Raw genomic sequence first — 19,907 nt, forward strand, 5'->3', positions numbered from 1 at the left:
GGTGGGTGGGGGAAACTTAGGGTATCGTTTGAACGCTTCTCTCGAACATCGCTCTTCGTGAGAACACGTCGGGTATCGATGCTGGCTGGAGTTGGGCTGCAAGCATTGTACGCGTCGCGTCACCCTCGATCCAGAGCCTTCTGCTCTGGTTCGGTTTTGTTTCTCTCTTTGAAAGAATCAGAGCCTTCTGCCTGATTCGTTTTTAATCTCCCGTGAATCGGAGACTTCTTCTCCGACTCACTCCATTTGCTCCGCAATAATTACTCGACATACTCTGCGAAATTTAGTTTCTAAGACTCGAACGGTCGTTGTAAGAAAGGGAGTCAGAAGGAAGCGTATTGAATTCCTTCTGGCTTCCTTTCGGGTCTCTTGTGCAGCAACCTCCTCGTGGTGAGACCCGGGCAATCGGTATTATTCTCTATTTGTAAGAACTTCTAGTAATCTTACAAATAGGGAATAATATCGAGCTAATAGCTGCTTATTTATAACTTTGCGATAACATTTTAAAATAAAATTTAAGACGTACTAATAATAAAAACTTGTGTATTTAATTGAATTGTGTCTGAATTTACTTTAGGCTACCTCGGGATGAGCCGAAGGTCCTTCAATGCACTCCTTGTTTACTCTTGGCCCATCGTCACCTTCGAGGCAGCTCTCTTTCAATTATTAATCAAAACACGCTGTTTTTGTTTCTGAATACCTTTCTATTCAATGAAAAAGGGTTAGCTTGTCCCTGTTGAGCAAGTGTTAGGTTAGTGTTAGGTTTGCTGTCCTCAGCGGGTTAGATTTACACCTGTTTTCACCCGTGTGCGTGAACGGTCGTGTATTGGGTTCAGAGTCGTATCTTCATCATTTATCATAGGTATATGGTCGAAAGTTCTCGTGGATCTAGTTACAAGATTTATTGTTCGTCAGAGTAGAGGGCGTAAGAAATCTAGTTGTTGTTAACGATGTCGGTATTTCAGATCGTGAGACACGAAACCCCATATGGTGATTGGTCTACTCCTATACCTCGTCTGTGGTGCCGGCACAGACGAGGTATAGGAGTAGACCAATCACCAAATGGGGTTTCGTGTCTCTCATGTAAACAACTGGTTTTCTTACGCCCTCTTCGCTGACGAACGATAAATGTTGGAACTAGATCCACAAAAATGATCAAATCTGGTCAAATACAAATGATTGACGAGTTATGTCACCGACGAGATATATATAAAGACTGCCAGCCCCCGTGTTAAACTCCGAGTCTCAAACTAGGTGCCAGGTGGGTGTTGGGAGCGGTCGGTAACGGCCCCAATCACCTACGAGATATATATATATATCTCGTCGTTGAAGCTGCTCGGTTCTGTTCCCTGCTAGAAGCTGCTCGGTTCTGTTTCATGCTAAATGCTGTTCGGTTCTGTGCCTTGCTAAAACCTGGCGATGTCACGAAAATGGGAACGCCGAAACCCCGGACGTGAGCCCTCACCTATCCTCTCTGCTCTCATTTCCTCTCTGATGTCACGAAAGTTGGAACGCATGCTCAAAATGAGTAGGAGGCAGCACTTTATTGGGAACGCCGGAAACCCTGGGCGTGAGCACTCTCCTATCCTTTCTGTCCAAAGCTTCTGGACTCGAAACCTCCAGGAATGCAAAGGGCTCCCAGAACCTCTTGCTAGACCGACAGCTCGAGAGGGACTGCAGTTTCCCTGAGTCGAATTTCTATTTATACAGGCCACTATCACCCATGATTACAGGTAGTAGGGATCCCTTCTCAGGCTGGGGAAAAAGCCGCTTGCATACCTTTGATTTTCTTGTAGGCATTTTAATCAGTGATCACTGAAAAATGATTCTTGCTATTATTTATACTGCGTCTGACAGACATTGGAATCTGCATTTATACCCAATCAAACGTGTACTGCGTTCTACGTATGTAGTGTAAGGGAAAACACAAACAATCAGCTTCGGCGATTTAAAACAATAATTTATTTCATAAAGAACTATCTTATAATACCGCTAAACCTAGTGGACAGGTTATTGCATCTGCTTCCTTTAAATAATTACCGCTTACGGTACCGACGAGTCGTTCAAACGATGAGTAATAGTTGCTAATACTATTCAACGTATTTACAGAATCGTAGTCGCAGGAGATGTTCCATGCTCATAAAAAACAACGACGCATCTGTGTGTTACAAACTCGTTCGAGCAGACCTCTTTAAACCAATCAAACGCACTGTGGAACACGATACAATAATGATAACAATTCACGTAAAAACTGAACGAAAGGTTTAACGTTACAATTTATATCTAAAACATGAGAACAGAATATAATCTTAACAAATAGATCGTGTAAATTCCGAAAAACCAACATAGACAAGTTTTTCAATAAGATTTTTCGTTGTAAAATCGTTCTCGTTCACGATCTTTCGATACCAATCTATCCTATCGCAATAACTCTGTGCATAAAAAAAACCATCGTGGAATAATAAAGAACAGTCCATGGAAACGTTGTTCCCATAAAAAAAAAAAATGAATTCGCTCCTCTCCGAACAATTCTCAACGCGCAAAAACATTCGATCACATAGACTTCGTTAAGGGTATCTTAAAAAATCTAACTGTAGTTCCCTTTACAATCTGATCAATGATTCTGGCAATCAGGCCAAGAAGCTTGCTGGATGATTTCCGGAACGGTCGAGCCTGCACTCTTCGTGGAACAATGTTCTAAAGAAAACAGCATTGACTCAAACGAACAGGAAAATATTTACAACGGTTGTCCGTTCAACCGAGTCTTGGCAGCCATACAAAACACAGCAGATTCAACAACAAAGCTCCGACACCGTGGAGTCAAGCTGACGCAACACCCGACGCAATTTCAGGTACCCTCTTCAAGGGAGTCACGATTCCGTCTTCTCAGGATGAGCAGCCTCCTCGTCCACCTCGGTCTTCAGGTTCTGGTTCATCTCGACCTGCTTCTCCTCCTCCTCCTCGTGTTCCATTTGCCCGTCAACGTTGATCTCCTCCTCTTCTTCGCCAACGTCTGGCAACATCTCCTCCTTCACCGTGATCCCATCATCGCAATTCTGCTCTTCAGCTTCTGTCACTTTTATTTCTGCGTTTTGCACATTTTCGTGGGGTGGAGACATTTCTCCAGGACGGTGGAACGTCAGCACATGGTGATCCAGCTCGGCTCTAAAGAAGAACTTCAAGGTGCACTTCGAGCAGTCGTAGGGCCGGGCACCTAGACCGTGTTCTTGGAGCATGTGGTTCTGAAAAATAATTTAAATTCTTAAGACATTCTCGTGTATACAATTTAAGAGAAATTCTTTGAGATTGATAAGTACCTGAAGACCGATCGGAGCGGTGAAAAGGGACTGACAAATGTAACAACTCAGAGCAGCACAGCCGGCGAAAGTGTGCTCTATCAGGTGACTCTGCAGCTGTAGGGGGCTGCAGGCTTCGTAGAGACAGAGGTGACAGCGCAGGGCATCCACGGAAGCTTTCCCTGTAGCTTCCAAATGCTCCTTTCTGACGTGCTGTTGTATCTTAGCCTCTGACGGGAACGACATCTGAGACAGACAGTAAATTGTTAGTCGAGGTTTAAAGACTGTCACACACGCTCCGTCTTGTCGTCTTGCCTAGATAAAGTAGTGTCGAGCATTTCGAATTACCTGGCACTGTATACAGGTGTACGTGTTGGAGCCAGCAGCAGGCTTCTCGTGCTCCGCGAGCCTGTGTTTCTCCACCTCCTCGGGGTCTTCGAACTTCACGCCACAGTCCTGACATCTTTTATTATCAGTCAAGTTCTCGTCAGTCCTCTCTTCAGCCTTGAACACCCTCTCGGACTCCCATCTATCTCTGGACCCGTCCCACTGGGACTCTTTGCTGCTGGGAGCCCAGCTTCTGTCGTTCTTTGCTCTAGCATGTTCGTAGGGTGAATTTAGAATAGGTAGACCCTGAGAGTGGCGGATGTAGCAAGACTTGCAGACTCTGAGGGACTGTCCTCCGCCGGTGATGTGGCTGGGAGGAAGGCTGACGAAGTCGTCAGCCGAGTAATCTCTCAGGCATAGACAGCACCCTGGACTCTGGCTCTTCTGATTGGGGCTGGGACTGGACGCGGTGCTCTGGGAGCTGGTGGACGATCTGAGATGATGCCTGGCGTGAAGACGACACTCCAGGTCGCTGATTAACGTCTGTCTGCAGACCACGCACGCGGCAGGAAGATGAGGAAGGGAGCCGTCGAGTCTCTGCTGAGGATCGACGTTCTCCAGACTGTGTCTCTGCACGTGTTCGAGGAACTGAGCTTCCGAGGCTAGGTTCCCTCGGCAGACGACACAGCTGTCGCTCAGCTGGATCTTGCAGTGCTTCTGCAGCTTATGCTCGGCCAGGGTAGCTCCAGAAGGACATACCTCGTCACAGATGTTGCACTTGTGCCTGCCCCCAGGCTCGTTTGAAGCGTGCTGAATCCTCGTGTGAGACTCTAGCTCGGTTCTAGAACGACATACCTCGCCACAGTAAGCGCAGGTCATGCTCAGACTGGACAGAGACTTCGTCTGAAGCTTTGCGGGTGCGTGAGCCAGTTTCTTGTGCGCTTGAAGCTCAGCCTCGTTCGCGAACTCTCCCCTCTCGCAGAGCTCGCACTGCTGGGACCCTGTACTGGTGTAATTCGGACGTTTGTTGTTGTTGTCGCGTTGGTTCAGCGAGTTGTTGTTGCTGGAAGCTGGGGAACGACCTCTTTTCTGGGACTTTGGCTAGGAAAACACGAAAGTTGCGAAGATTCAGAGATTGTGAAACAATTAACGTTCCCTTGGTTATCAATAGTCTGTTCCGCCGTTTCAAGAACGAACAGTAGCTTATTCCAACAATGAATTAGTACACTCACCTCATCCTGAGTCCTCGGAGGTCTCCCGATCCTCCCATTCTCCCTGGAGCTGCTCCTGACAGCCTGATGGTCGCTAGAATGATGCGCCTGAGCCATGTGTCTGTCCAGCAAGAACTCCACGGCGAAGCCCTCTCTGCAAATGGGACATCTGTACAAGCTAGTCGAGTGGCTGGCCAGGTGCAGTTGCAGCTCCAATTCGGAATTACAGCAAATTCCGCAGAAAACGCATCTTGGTATAGCGCTGCCAGTAACCCCAGGTGTAGAAGCGGGACTCCTAGCGACGGGGCTGCTGTTCGAGATCGTGGACGGTGCATGAACGCTCCTGACATGATTCGCCATCTCCGCCTCGCTTCTGAAGAAGCTTCTGCCCTCGCCAGGCGAGTTCCCAGGCGAATTTTCATTATTAGGAACAGTGCAGGCGTTGCACCGGTAGATCCTGCATTCCTGACTATGCTTCACAGCGAAATGAACTTGTATAGCGACTCTGGAGTCGAAAGTGTCCCTGCACAAGGCGCATCTGTAAAGGTGATGCGCGTGACTGTCGAGCAGGTGCCTCTGCAGTAGATCTGGATGAGGGTACAGTTTCTTGCAAGCTCCGCAAGCGTACTCCTTGCTGATCTGGCCTAGATAATGCTTAGTGAGATGCACCAGCATGTCCTCTCTATCTTGGAAGCTCGCTTCGCATTTTGGACAAGGGTGTCTCATCGAGTCGTTCCTGTGATCAGCCTGGAGATGCCTGGCCAGGTGTTCTCTGAACGACTCGAAGTCTTTCAAAGCAGCTCCGCACTGTCCGCAGAGCAGGGTGCCGGGATTGTAGCCGCTCTCGGTGGGTCTGGAATGTTTGCTGGTCAAATCAGCTGGCTCTGATACCGAATCCCTGGTCTTCTGATTTCTAGAACTCTTGGAGTCTCCGTAGGTCCCATTGATCTTCGCCTCTCCGTACTCTGCGCCGTCCAGAGGTCCTAATCTTCGATTCTCGCAGTGTTGAAGGACGTAGTGCTCTGCGTAGGCCGCGGCAGAGGCACAGGGGATGCCGCAGAGAGGACACATCATCAGCGCGGAGCCGAATCCGTCGGTTCTGTGGATCGAGACCAGGTGGTCCCTCAGCAAGGCCAACGTCGAGAACTTCATCGTGCATTGGTTACACGTGAACGCGTTCTCGAACTGGTCCTTGTCCGTCGATCTCTCCGCATCCTCCTGATACTTCCTCTCGTGATGATCCTTCGAGGATCCCTCTGATCGGTGCGACCCTTTCTCGCGCTGATAACCGGCTTGATCGCTGGTCCTGCTGGGAGACGGAGGGACTGCGACGCTCTCGCCGCTCAGGATCGCCTGGTGCATCGTGTGCACGTGCATCTGCAGCTGCTGCATGCAACTGAACGAGTCCCGCGTGCAGTACATGCAGGCCAGCTTCAAAGGAGAGCTCAGGATCGGCGTGTTCGACGCGCTGCCGTGAGAGCTTTTCAATCCTGTTCTAGGGTTCAGAGCTAGGTTCAGGGAGGGCGACGGGGAACTGGGAACCGGGGGAGAGGATGTGCTGTGCGAGGACACGCTGCGACGACCGTACTCCACGTCCTGCAGCTTCGTCGCGCCCTGGGACTGATGGTGGTGCTTCTTGTGAGACTGCATGTGCGACGTTAGCGCTGCTGCTGTGTTGTAGCCGCGGGAGCAGGCTGTGCACTGGTACGGCTTCTGAGTGTCGTGCGTCTTCATGTGGATCTTCAGATGGTCGCTGAAACCATTCATTGCGTTCTAGAGAATCTTGGAAGAAAAGGAGACCCGAAGATTGGGATTCGGGATTGAGGTTCAACAGGTGGAAGTTCTTCGAGTAGCTTTCAATTGTAGGGTTGTTGCGAAACGTACGCGAGCAACGGGTAAATTAGATGCTTAAGTGTTTCACACCCGGGAAGATTGTGGAAGAGGTTGTAAATGTTAGAAAACTGGTTGCTAATAGGTAGAATGCAGATTTTATGCATTTATGGCAAAAATGGGTGGGTGTCATTTCACACGAAAAGATTGCAGGAATTTAAGAGCATTGAGTGTATTGTGACCTAAGAACATTACGTGTAAAGGATTAAAGGGCCCAGGAAAAATTTACGGAGCAAATTCTAGAGAAGAGAATTGTAGGACCTAGAAGTTTCGAAATGAAGAAAATTGTAGAGGAACGACTGCAGGGTATAGAAAGCAAACTAAAAGGAAGGTGGTCGCAGGAAGGAGACGACGCAGTATTCAAACCGGGAATCGTCGTGGAAGAAGCACGTCAATCGGGATCAAAATTGCACGATATCGGACGGTTCCCCCGATGGCTGAATTGTCGACCGGTGACGAAAACGGACGTCGAAATTTTGGGGATCTGTCAGAGATCTCGCGGCCAAAAATAAAGGGTGTCGAGTCGAGGCGATACGAACGCGATGGGTCAACAATTTTCACGCGGCCGTACCCACGAACGGATGAATAATTCATCCCCTCGACGGAAAACTAAATCCGTTATAAGGCGAGGTCAGACTCACGGACGCGCGCACACACGGGACGGTCGCGGACCGGTCAGTGTCTCGATTTCCAGAAACGAAGACAGACGGCAAATTTGCTCTTGCACTTTACGCCTGAATAATTCATAAGCGAGGATTATCGGCCGGCCAGCCTGGCCACGTCCTATTATCGCCTGTATCGCTTCCCGTGTGTCGTCTATCCGGCTGAGGAAAACGGGAAACCGCCGTGTGTCAACCTAGCCGACACGTTCCTCGCGAACGGTAGACCTTTCGCTCGAGGACGGGGTGTATCGACGACATTTCGCACTTTTCTACCTCTCCTTACAGCGTGGTGGCCTCTGACGCTCTCCACTCGGTGGTGGGAACGTGTAAAAAGTGGTAAAATCTCAAATTTGTTCTTTTTCCATTTTTAGGAATCACGCGCAACGGAAAGTTATTGAGGATTCTTGAGATCGTTAGAGACGGAGAACAAGCGAGTAAATATTACTAGACTGCGGATTTTTATGCACAATCTAAATTGTCCCAATTGCAATGAACTGGTACCGAATAGAAATTTTTCTTTAATAACTTGAAAGCTAAACACGGTACATTGATATTCTGAAATTCTTTAATTTTTTATATAAACGCGTAAAATCTGCTGTCTAAATGATACAACACGTTCCCCTCGTATCGTTTTTTAAATTGTAAGGATATTTAATGACGTCTGCGGTGCTAGTTAGACTAATTAAAATTGGGAGAATTGCAAATGATTCTGCTCTACAGCAGTTGGTAGCGTAACAAAAAATAAAACGAGTTTTCAGTTCGAACTAATCCTGCATTTCCTTCATTTTCTGTCGAATTGTTCAACATTAAAAAATTCTACGTACGATTAGGAACATTTGGAGACAGCTCGCTTGAAAAGGCTGTAAGGTAATTTCGCGAGCGAACCTGCGAGTTATAAAAGATTGGTAAACTACGAATTAGAAGGATAATGAAATTGTCTTGTTGGTGGACGATGATTTAGAGTAATCCGGGAGGTGATTCTCCGTTAAATCCATCAACCGGTGGTCAAGGTAATCACGGCGGAGTGTTTAGTAAATGGAAAAAATGGCCAGTCATTATCCCCGCAGGGGTGGAGCGTGCTGTTAGGGGTCCGGAAGAGAGGAAATAGAAATAAATGGAGCAGAAGAGAGAGCTCCACCCAGCGAACTCTCCTCGGATTCTCCCACGAGTTCCGACGGCTCTCGACCGTCCACGCTCGCAGAAATTTTATTTACGCCCCTCGTTTGCGAAAATAATAGAAGCCTGAAGGGATAAAACCGTTTCGCAAGGATTGCTAGCCCCCAACGTGTCACTTTTCAACGGACCTGTGACGGATTACGGCGCGCTCGTCAACCTGTGAATCGTCTTCTCAAACGTCTCTGAACACTTCCAATTTAATCGCGATCGAGTTCTTCTCGAGAAAGCTGATGATCTACTTGGTAGAGTTGCATACTATCGATATAAAAAGATTCCTGCTCGCTGATATTTATGAATGGACTGCGGGCACTTTATGCAAAATAGAGATTTTCTTCATCAATTGTAAAATTCAGGAGCCAAATACAAATATAGTGTTTACTCGATTTATGTCCAAAACTCGGATCTAGCCACGGACATATATCGACCAGGAGATACTACTATTCTTTGATCTACGCGACCTTTCGGCGACCGAAATCTCTCGAGCTTCGTGACCCCTGACGAGGTATACCCCGCGGCAGTGGGTATAATTCCGCGACGTTTATCATCCAGGCCTTGGCGACATATGTAGAGAAATCACTGTATATACAAATTTTCTACAGTTGAAAATAATATATCGACATCCGAAAATTTTTGCAATCTATGTTTTAAATGTCACGTCCTCTTTTTTTCCACAAATGCCTAAAATCTGCAGTCTACTTACGAATAGACAGATGCATAATAAAAATTGTCCGGTCTTCAAAATGCGTGAATTTTGCAGTTTCATGAAATACGTAAAAAAAAAGAGCAAAATTGTATTAAAAGATAGAATTTTGTTAAGCGATGGACTCTTAATCGAACATTTATGTTGTTGGTTCGCGTCATCCGGGAAAGAATTGATCTCGTTTTGTCTTCGCGTGGCAGATGATACGAGCGCGTCGGATCGATGGTCGGCGATCTACGTCGCCGCACCGAGATCCCCCGTCGCTGCGGGATCTATGTGAGAACCACGGGGGTTTTCACCCTTTTGTTGGGTCACCCAAGCCGACCGTCAAGTCCCGAGAACGAATAGAGATGTGGCGTAAAGATCAGCCGACGCGATTGTAATAATGGCTGACAGGAGAAGGTCTCTGTTAGGACTTCGACTTTTCGTTTCGAGCGACCAATCCCCGAACTCAAGGTCCACTTACTCGTTCGTTCCGAGACTGATCCTATTCTAATTGAACCTGCTTCCGCAGTCGATCTAATAAGGAAGAGGGGCTAGCTTCTGCAAATCGAAAATTGTCTCGGTAATTCTACGTGTTAAAGACGATCGAATTAGATTATTAGGGTCTCCGATCTTCACAAGATCTCTCCAATAAAAAGATACGTGAACATTAGTGTCTACAAGTTGAAAGTACCTTTCAGAATCCCGCGTGTTTCCTTATAAAAATGAGAAGATTGAATATTGTGAATTCATTAAAAGAAGATAAAATATCGTCACACTATTTTGGGCTCGGTGACATTATTAAAGGCAAAAAGTTTTTCTGCAATCTCTACTTCTCGCACCGACTTGGAAAGTTTTTATTTTGCCTAAAAATCTGGAAATTATAGAACGCGAGACCCGAGATCCCCAGTTGACTCTGCTCGAGATCCAGAGTTAAAAAGACTGAGAAATTGAAATGCATTTGCAGCTAGTGTTTTCTGGATCAAGGGACGATCCAGAGACGATGTAGGGACGCGGATGGCGAAGGGGATGCGAGTTCTGGATCGTGTTCGAAGTCGTGAGCGCGGCGTAAGAATGTAAGGCCGGTCGGACGAGCGGGAACGAGGCACTTGACTAATGTTCTACCTGTTGTCCCGTAACACCTATGCGCCTACCTGTCCGCCGCTCACCTGGACAAGCGGGGGCCCCTTCTTCTCGCGTGCACACGTAGCATTCAGGAACAGCCGGTTGCGCGCAGGGAGGAGACGGACACACTCGAACACGAAAAAGGTGAGCGCCGGTTAGGTTCGCCACCCTCGCGTTCTCCAGCTTAGCATTTCAATACGCGAGAAGACCGAGTGAATGTGCTTCAAGGATAGAGAGAAAGAAAGAAAGAAAGAAAGAGAGAGAGAGAGAGGGAGAGAGAGAGAGAAGAATATAAAGACAGGGAAAAGGGGACGTAGAGAAGAAAACTCAAGGGGGAGAAAGAGGAGAGCCACGTGAGAGAGTAAAGCTTGACTAATGCGAGCCGGGGCCGCGGTCGTCGCGCGATCATTACTCATTTGTCACCCGGTGGATCGGTCCCCCGGAATATCGGGGCCCTCTGTGTTTAGCCCCCACTTTACCCGACTGTCCACGGGGCCCGTCGCTTTCACAACTTCCACGACCCACCGGGGGATGATTGATTTTCCCACGTACGACCTCTCCTTCACGCGACTTCGTTTCCGCGACTGATCTCGAATCATTTTTACCAGGGACCATAACTGTTATAACCAAAAAGAAAACAGTCAAAAGTCATAACAAGTATTTCATCGACTAAAATCGTATTGGTTACAAATAAGGATTATAAGTAACCGAACATTTTTTTCTCTTGTTGGTAAATGTTATCGTTGAGAGAAATTCATTTCGATCACTCATAACAGTTATCAATGAGTTTTTATTTCGATCGCTCATAACAGTTATTGATGAAAGAAATTTGTAATAGTTATTATTAAATAGTACAACTTTCAAACGATAGAATGGAACAATCAAAATTTAATGTGACAAGCATGAGTTTTTCCAAATTTTCTCCTGACAAATTACACCGAAAATCATCTAACGTTAATTTTAGAGCAGAAAAGGTTCATTCAACGCTAACCTAAGTTGCGGGCATAGCGTGAATTACACACACTAGTTTGGATAAATACGGGAGTCTATATTTCTGATTTTCCCGGTTGAAAAAATTTTGAAAATTTTTTTTCAGATGTTGTGTTGTTCTTATGGTCTGTTGAATCGTCTTGCTGTACGAAACCTTCTCAATCAATTTCACAGGCTTGCCACATCCGAAAAAGAGTAGACAACTCACTAATTAAATAAGCAACTGAAATGAATTTTCTCATCAATAATTATTATGAACAAGTGAAAAGAAATTCGATCTTTGATAACTGTTACGAGTGATCAAAATGAACTTCTATCATTGATAACTGTTACGAGCGATCGAAATGAACTTCTCTCATCGATAACTGCTTTGAGCAATCGCAACAGTTTTTCTTCATCGATAACAGTCATCGAGTAGGATCCAATTTTTTTGACAGTAATAACTGTTACTTGTAACCAAAAAGTATAAAAATCGATATTTTTTAATCCCCTTGTTCTTCGAATTTTTTCCTGTATATTTTGTATAAATTACCTCAAATTTCAATAATAACCAACTTTTTATTAATGATATTTATCGTAGAAAATTTTAGGATAACTGTTATTTTTGGTCCCCGATTTTTATCTAAGAACGGAAGGAAGAATAGGCCGTTCGATAGGAAGAATTTGTTGCAGAATTTTATCAAAGGCATCGGATGCAATTAACCTTGCTACGCAGTCTACGAATCCTCAAGGTTAGTCGTATTAGAATCAATTCTGCTTCGAGTGGAAATAGAAAGAATTAGTGGATTTCATTTATCGTTTCTTGCTACGCAGTCCGATAATCGCGCGTTTTAAAAGGGAAGCTCTATCTTTGTGTTATGGATTTTGTTATGTGGAGGCCTGGAGGGTCGAGGAGGAAGATAGGGGTTATGATCACATCGGTAATGGTTCAGCATTTACTGTCGCTGTGCGGCGACGGGGTCCCAAGTTAAAGGTACGAGTCTCCGGCTTACCTCCTGGAGAAAGCAGCCTCGCAGTGCGTGCATCGATATCTTCGATCTCCGGTGTGCAGCTTCACGTGTCGATCTCGGCTGCGTTTGTGTTTGAATAGTCTGGCGCACCAGCTGCACCGATACGGCATTTGATCGCCGTGGCTCTGGAACGTTAACATACCTATGATCTATCTATCGGTTGGACGTGGACATTGATAACCGGGCGAATAGAACCCCCGGGCAAATTTATAGCAGTTCACCTTGACCCCATCGAACAGCGTCACACAAATACAAAACTATAAAAGATTGTTGGAAATTTTAACGCGCTAAGCTTTTATGGCGAGAAAGTTTAAGATTGCAGAAGTTGGTGCACAAACAAAACAGATGATACAGATTAATATGAAGGGGATGGGATGACAATGAAATGGGAGACACACTTGCTAGTGCTTTCAGTAGGTAAATAAAAGATTGATGAATTAAAACTGTAAAGATAAATCTAATAAAATTAATATGAAATGAGAGTCCCCCTTCTTCGTTAGCCCAGAATAAATAAATTTTGAACTAAAATTCGAATTCTTTGAGATCAGACGAAGTGCGGAATTCAATTTCAATTTATAGATTCAATACCAAATAAAACTGTCTCTTGTATCCTGTTTATAAAGTGAAAAATGTGTTCGTTGTTACAAAAAAAAAAAAATTCAATTGTATTTTATTCGGCACTGTAATTTCCACACACGACAGTTCAGTTGTCTAGGGTTGATGTTTCCAACGACTCAAAAATAAAACGAACCCGTGTTAACGCATCGAGTACACGAAGTTCTGCAATTCTAATGATCGAACGATAAGATTCCCATTGATAAGAACGACGAACATGGAACAAAACGATAGGACGATTAACCAGTGGCTCGGTGGGATGCGCCAAAGGTCCGGGAGACGAAGAGAGAGAGAGAGAGAGAGAGAGAGAGAGAGAGAGAGAGAGAGAGAGAGAGAGAGGTGGGAAAGAGGATCGACAAGCAAGAAACTTCTCGTCGGAGAAGTTCCCCTTGGTTGTCACCCAGGTAGATCACTGTGACCGATATGATGGCGAACGGGTCGGGTCATTCTCTTTGTCCGGTCGTTTTTTCCTCTTTATTTCCTTCGCGTCTCCGTCCCAGCCGTGGCACGATATGCTCTCTTTTCGTAACTCCGTCGGGGTAAGCTCGGCACGTACGACTTTCGAGCCGTTTCGTCGGCTCCTTTGAAGAGACAATCCGGACGGAAGGGCGAAGCGATCGTTGGCCGTTCGTCCTGGAAGACGAACTTCGCTGTCATCCGGCTCCGGAAGCCGGAGAGGAGAGACTCTCGAGGAGAGAAAGCGTCCAAGAAAGCATCGCTGATTGACATCGATCGCAGAACCATCGAGCAAGAAGCGCGACACGGAGATGTCGATCGATTAGACGGCGTGGAAACTTTTTTATCCATCGGAATTTTTTTCTTTTTTTTTTGCGAATCAGCGGGATTTCTTAGATCATTCTACGAGTCATGCTGTTTTTCGCTGCGGTTCGAGTGTGTATGATCAATGTTTTGCTCGAGCCAAGTGTTTTTATAGAAACTACTCTCCCAGTGTCTTTAACACGTCCAGTGGCAATAAAAATCACACAAAATCAAAACATTTAATAATACAAGAATAGAGAAGACAAAGTTTATCGTGACAAGTTTTGTAACATTCTCGCAGCTTGTGCATCTTCGTAAAATTTGGCTTACTTAATAATAAGTTTAGCAAATGAATTGTTCATACATGACCGACGTGGCGCTTAAAGTGTTAAGTATCTTCTCGTATATTTTCTATTCGAGAAAGTGTAGATGAATTGAAAAGGGATAATGCAATAACAAAATGGCAAAGGTAATTTTCCAAATTTTGGAACAGTGTTTTCTAGACCACAATCGTTTGAAATTAAAGGGCTGAGAAAGCTGCGAATGGGGCAGAAGCTTTCCCAATTGGAACAGTCAAGTTGAAACAATGAGTGATGCATCGCTTGTTAAAAGGAGCTGCGAGTACTAAAATTGCATACAATTAATCAGAGACCAAACGTAACAGTTATTCTAAAATTTTCTACGATAAATATCATTAATAAAAAGTTTAATATTATTGAAATGTAAGATAATCTATACAAAATATAAAGAAAAAAATTCGAAGAACAAAATGATTAAAAAATATTGGTTTTTATACTTTTTGGTGACAAATAACAGTTATTAGTGTCCAAAAAATTGGATTCTCCTCGATAACTGTTATCGATGAAGAAAAACTGTTTCGTTTCGATAGTTCGTAACAGTTATCAATGATCGAATTTCTTTTCACTTGTTCATAATAATCATTGATGAGAAAATTCATTTCAGTTGCATATTTAATTACTGAGTTGTCTACTCTTTTTCGGATGTGGCAAGCCTGCGAAATTAATTGAGAAGGTTTCGTACAGCAAGACGAATCATCAGACCATAAGAACAACACAACATCTGAAAAAAATTTTCAAAATTTTTTCAACCGGGAAAATCAGAAATATAGACTCCCGTATTTGTCAAAACTAGTGTGTGTAATTCACGCTATGCCCGCCGCTCAGGTTAGCGTTGAACGAACCTTTTCTGCTCTAAAATTAACGTTAGATGAATTGCGATTTGCGGTGTAGTTTGTCATTAGAAAATTTAGAAAAAAGTCATGTTTGTCATATTATATTTTGATTGTAGACAACAATTTATTGATTATCTACCATTTGAAAGTTGTACAATTTAATAATAACTATTACAAATTTCCTTCATCATTAACTGTTATGAGCGGTCGAAATGAACTTCTCTCTCATTAATAACTGTTATGAGCGATCGAAATAACTTTCTCTTATCGATAACTGTTATGAACGATTGAAATAAACTTCTCCCATCGATAACTTTCATAAGTGATCGAAATGTATTTCTCTCAACGATAACATTTACCAACAAGAGAAAAAATGTTCGGTTACTTATAATCCCTATTTGTAACCAGTACGATTTTAGTCGATGAAATACATATTATTCCATGACATTTTTTCTGTTTGATTATAACCGTTACGGTCCCTGTAATTAATTGAAGCGTCAAAAAATGACAGGACCTGCGGGACGAGTGTCGAGAAGGAAACTTTATCAGCATGATCGAAGCGGTATCTGGAACCGCGATTCAGCTCGCGTGCAAGCGGCTTTCATCGAGGCCGATAAGTCCCGAGGAACCCGAACCTGGACGAGCCACCTGGACGAACTACCTGACCGGTACAACCTGTTATGGGACACGGTACAGATTTTGACCCAAAGATGACCCGAGCACCGACGCGGAAGAGAAGCCCTCTCTCGGCTTCTAATGCCACCGACATGCAAAACAGAAAAAAATCCGAATTTGCCACGCGTCTGCCACGCCTCTCCGACTACTCGCGATCCTCCGGAGGCGGTTTGTACTGGCAATGAGTTAGGTTCAATCTCGAATACCAGTTCCTGCTACCTGGACTTTATGGCGAAGATAACTGACTTCTTCTGCCTGGCTCGTGCAACTTCATTTAATTCCGGAGATAACTAACTTGTTCGCAGAACGTCACGTTCGGATCTCGTTCAATTTAGATCGCGAGTAATGGGACCTGCGAGACACTTTAGGGAGAACTGGATTTACACCTTCATTTATTGTTCTGTTTGCGATGCGATCGTCGGAGATTATGGTTCAGAATTTATTGGAAGACATTGAAGTTTTCCGGTTTCTTATTATTTTAATAGGACCCGCAAGATACTTTAGGGTCTTCGCGGACAGGATTAAGATTGAACCGATGTACTACGTTTACAGTTCCAGCTTTCTAAATACGCTACATAATAATATAAATTGTAAAACAAGTCTCTCATATTCTATAATATTCTATTCTACGATATAGAATATAGAACATTTGCTTCGATAATTCTGTTACTGCGAATTTAGAAAACTAAAGGTGGGACACTCCTATTGAAACGGAACAGGAAACTTCAATAATAGAATCTCTATATTTCGAAGTTCCAGACTTCTAAATTTACTGTACACCAGAAATTTATCTTCGATTCAAAATAATTAAACGACACTCTCGCTCTCTCTGTCTCTTAAATGTCTACTCTCTGTAATGGTAAACTATAAAATAAGACAAGGTGTTAAGAGCGAGATCATCGTTGGAGAGACTCGGGGGTTTCTGGTGAAGGTTCAAGGCATGATCCCAGAGTAAACAAGGGTTTAATGAATTAGGTGTTTCAGTTACCTGTTCGTGCTTCTTCAGGTAGCTCAGCCTCGGAAAGGTGCGATCGCAGAATTGACAAGGATAAGGAGCGGTAGCGTTGTTGCCGTCGGCGTTGACGCCAACGTCAGCGTCGACTTCAGGTTCCGACGGGAAGCTAGCAGATGTGGGAGTCGCGCAGGACGACGGCGTTTCTCCTCCTCGACGCGAGTTTGGCCCGCCATCCTCGCTGTGCCAGGACGAACTTCCGGTCCCGAGTGCTTCTGCAATCAAAGATAAATGTCTCGTCACCTAAACGAACTCCTCGCGTCCAACGAACCTCCGTAATCCTTAGACGGAACAGAACATTTTTTTAGAACCAATGTAGAAAATAGATCAGCACTTTTTCGAACGTGCTTTAGGTTCAAGTTTGGGTTATGTATCGTCATCTATGGATTCCTGACAAGTCTCTGTGTCACGTATCTTGCGAAGGTGGTTACTATAGGATCAATTTGTGAAGGTGTACAACTCGTTTTGCTTTAGATTCGCCTAGTTTGATTAATCATCCGCGCACGTTGATGCCAAAGTATATTTAAACCAAGAAAATGGAAATTCGATCTGGGACTAGTTGGAATCCAATAAAATGTTCAGTGACATTGGACACGGTAACGCGACGGGTTAAAGAAAGTGGCGGGCTTCAATTTGGCAGCTGTTTGTTGCAGTTGCTACCGATATGTTTTACTTTGTACGAAGATTCGCGGTCTGGTTATCGGTTATGGCGCCGAAGGGTCGATCGAAGTGGAGGAATCGTCGATGTCGAGTCCGATAGGCTCGCTGTCAGTGGTCGTCGGGTCCGAGCGCGATCTTTTTCGTAAACAGGTTTCTAAATGTCGCAAGAGGGACCTGTTCTTCCATAAGCGTGACCTTACGAACCCCGATGTAGGAACGTTACGAGGCCAGGCTGACCTCAGCCTCGCCCGTTATACGTCCCTTCGGATTGTTTTCGTAACGAGTGTATACCGTGCTGTACGGTGAAACTGGTACCATTAACCCGCGTGGCTCTCGTCAAGAAACCGCCGCGAGATCCTCCAGGACTGGTCCCCCCGGTCCGCGGATAGAAGCGTTTCTCTCTCGCGGGGAATTCGCGAAGAATTCTCGCGGATCGAGTTCTGCTACCCTTTTATCCGCGCATCCAGTCCGCACGCTATCCTCCCTGGGATCGTGTTAACGCGCCTCGGAATTTTTGCCCCCGTAACACAAACGAATGCTAAGCTTTTTCTCCTATCCGCTAGCGATAGAGAACAATCGCGACACGACCCGCAATCTTCTTTGCTTCTTGCTTGCCCCGAAGCGATCGCTGGCAATTCTCCTTCGCCGGGATAACAGCGCGGTCGTCGTTTGCTGCGATTACTTGGCGACCGGGATTTTTATTTGAAATGTGACGATTTCGGGTAATTGAGCGAAGGACCAATCTTTTCTTTTATCATTGCCGCTGTCTTGCTGGTTTGACGACCAACAATTATAGAGGATAGAATTCAAAGATTTGGCAAAATCAGCTGAACGGATCGCGAGAGATTTTATTTGTAAGAAACAGAGATAGAGGTAGGGACGATTAAATGTAGGACCGAAGATAAGTGAAAGATAAGTGAAGTGAAAGAGGAACCAGGGGTACCAGCAGGTTCCAGGTGTAACTGGAAGGCATTGGAGTAGAGGGATTGGTCTGGCCGTGGAAAGAAACGCGTAATAGAAGAAACCGTCGACGAAGGAGACATCCGGACGAGGCGAGTCGAATAATTAATAATTGCCAGGAATGAAGAGACTCCCACCGGCACGGATAGAGCAAAGTGGCCCTGGTAAACGGTGGAAATGACTCGGCTAGTTGGCCGTTTCCTCATTTGCCCCGGTCCACGCTCTGGATCCGACACCCACCACTGGATTTAAGAGATTTTACGGAATACCGTCTCCTCCGCTCTATAGCGGCTCCGGCCAACAGGCAAGGAGACACCCAACGAGATCGGATCACGTGGATCACGGTTAAATGGCTCGCATCCTCCGCCCACGTCCCGTTTTCCCCATAACAGGCGCGAGAGATCGCGTGCGAGTAATCTGTCAGCGTCGCGGTAATTGCTCTAATCGTTCATTATATTTTCACCGTCCACCTTCAAATTATACACCGTTCGCACGTGACGCTGCTTAACGAAACCCTGGGCGATCCTAATCGAGACAACTGGAGCGTAAGGACGCTTCTTTCAACGTTTCTGAAACAGTAGGCTATACTAAGCGATTGTAGCCTGGTTTTTTTTTTAATGGGATTTAATTTGTAGCTTCATTTGCGGAGGTAGAAATAGGCAGACACTTTCTTCATTTCAGAACTCGAACGTTTCATCTGATTTAGAATATTTACGTATGAACATTAGATTGTATTTGTCCACATGAAATTGAATGTGTTTATTCGTACCACGCTTGAAAATTTTACAGGTTAGAATTTAAGGATCAGTTTAATTTACTGAAATTAAAATTGAAATTGAATGTGTTTATTCGTACCACGCTTGACAATTTTTCAGGTTAGAATTTAAGGATCAATTTAATTTACTGAAATTAAAATTGAAATTGAATGTGTTTATTCGTACCACGCTTGAAAATTTGTCAGCTTAGAATTTGGGTATCAATTTAATTTACTGAAATTCAAATTAAAATTAGAATTGTAGGATCACTATGAAGCTGGTCCTTCAAGTCCCTTAAACTAAGGGGATGAATTGAGCCGCGAACAAAGATCTGAGCTGTTCTAAATTAAATGGCGATTGATGCGGAAATAATTAGGAAAATATTTGAAGAGAAATGTGAAAATCCTTGAGAGCCGAGATCGAATGCAGTTGTGGTTTGCCCTTGTTGGTTACCGGGGGCTGGTTTAAGAGTGCGAAGCGAGCCTCATTTCCATAATGGCGCTTGGGAGATGCTATAGGGAGATTTCGTACGTTTCCGGGGCGCGTTCCACCGCGAGTAACCCCCAAGATGCCTCTGTCGATCAGGTGTTCCTCCGATTGTGCAACAGAGATCTCGTGAACGTATCGGGGCACTCGCCCAATTGGCATGCCGCGTGACTCACAGCCGCAGCGCGCCTCTTCTCGCAGAAAGAGAGACAAGGCGGATCGGGTGAGCACGCAATAAATAGAAACCGAGCTGCCGAACGGCACCCAGCTGATCCGCTGTCGTCGGGAATTCGACTGCGAGACTGCCAAGAGAAATCGGACGAGGAACAAAGCCGGTCCCCGTTCATGGAGAACGCCTCTGATCGACGCATAGGCATGCGAAACACTCTCCGATCATCGAACCGCGCGCACCCTCGCGAAGGTT

The 19,907-nt window shown here is 45.1% G+C and overlaps 1 protein-coding gene across 2 annotated transcripts in view; it reads right to left on the minus strand.

Annotated features, from left to right (window-relative positions):
* Nucleotides 1–1,945: 1,945 nt before the first annotated feature.
* Nucleotides 1,946–19,907, minus strand: part of L (zinc finger protein Lobe) — a 111,188-nt gene continuing 93,226 nt past the window's right edge. For both annotated transcript variants that reach the window (XM_076788443.1, XM_076788449.1), the window contains 6 exons: nt 16,599–16,837; nt 12,352–12,494; nt 4,856–6,587; nt 3,645–4,724; nt 3,318–3,542; nt 1,946–3,242 (listed from right to left, as the gene is read on the minus strand). In XM_076788443.1, the coding sequence (XP_076644558.1) occupies nt 2,871–3,242; nt 3,318–3,542; nt 3,645–4,724; nt 4,856–6,587; nt 12,352–12,494; nt 16,599–16,837 (3,791 nt within the window). In that variant the 3' untranslated portion in view covers nt 1,946–2,870. The remainder of the gene's footprint in view (nt 3,243–3,317; nt 3,543–3,644; nt 4,725–4,855; nt 6,588–12,351; nt 12,495–16,598; nt 16,838–19,907) is intronic.

This window comes from Halictus rubicundus, chromosome 1 (assembly GCF_050948215.1).
Source record: "Halictus rubicundus isolate RS-2024b chromosome 1, iyHalRubi1_principal, whole genome shotgun sequence".
NCBI lineage: Eukaryota > Metazoa > Arthropoda > Insecta > Hymenoptera > Halictidae > Halictus > Halictus rubicundus.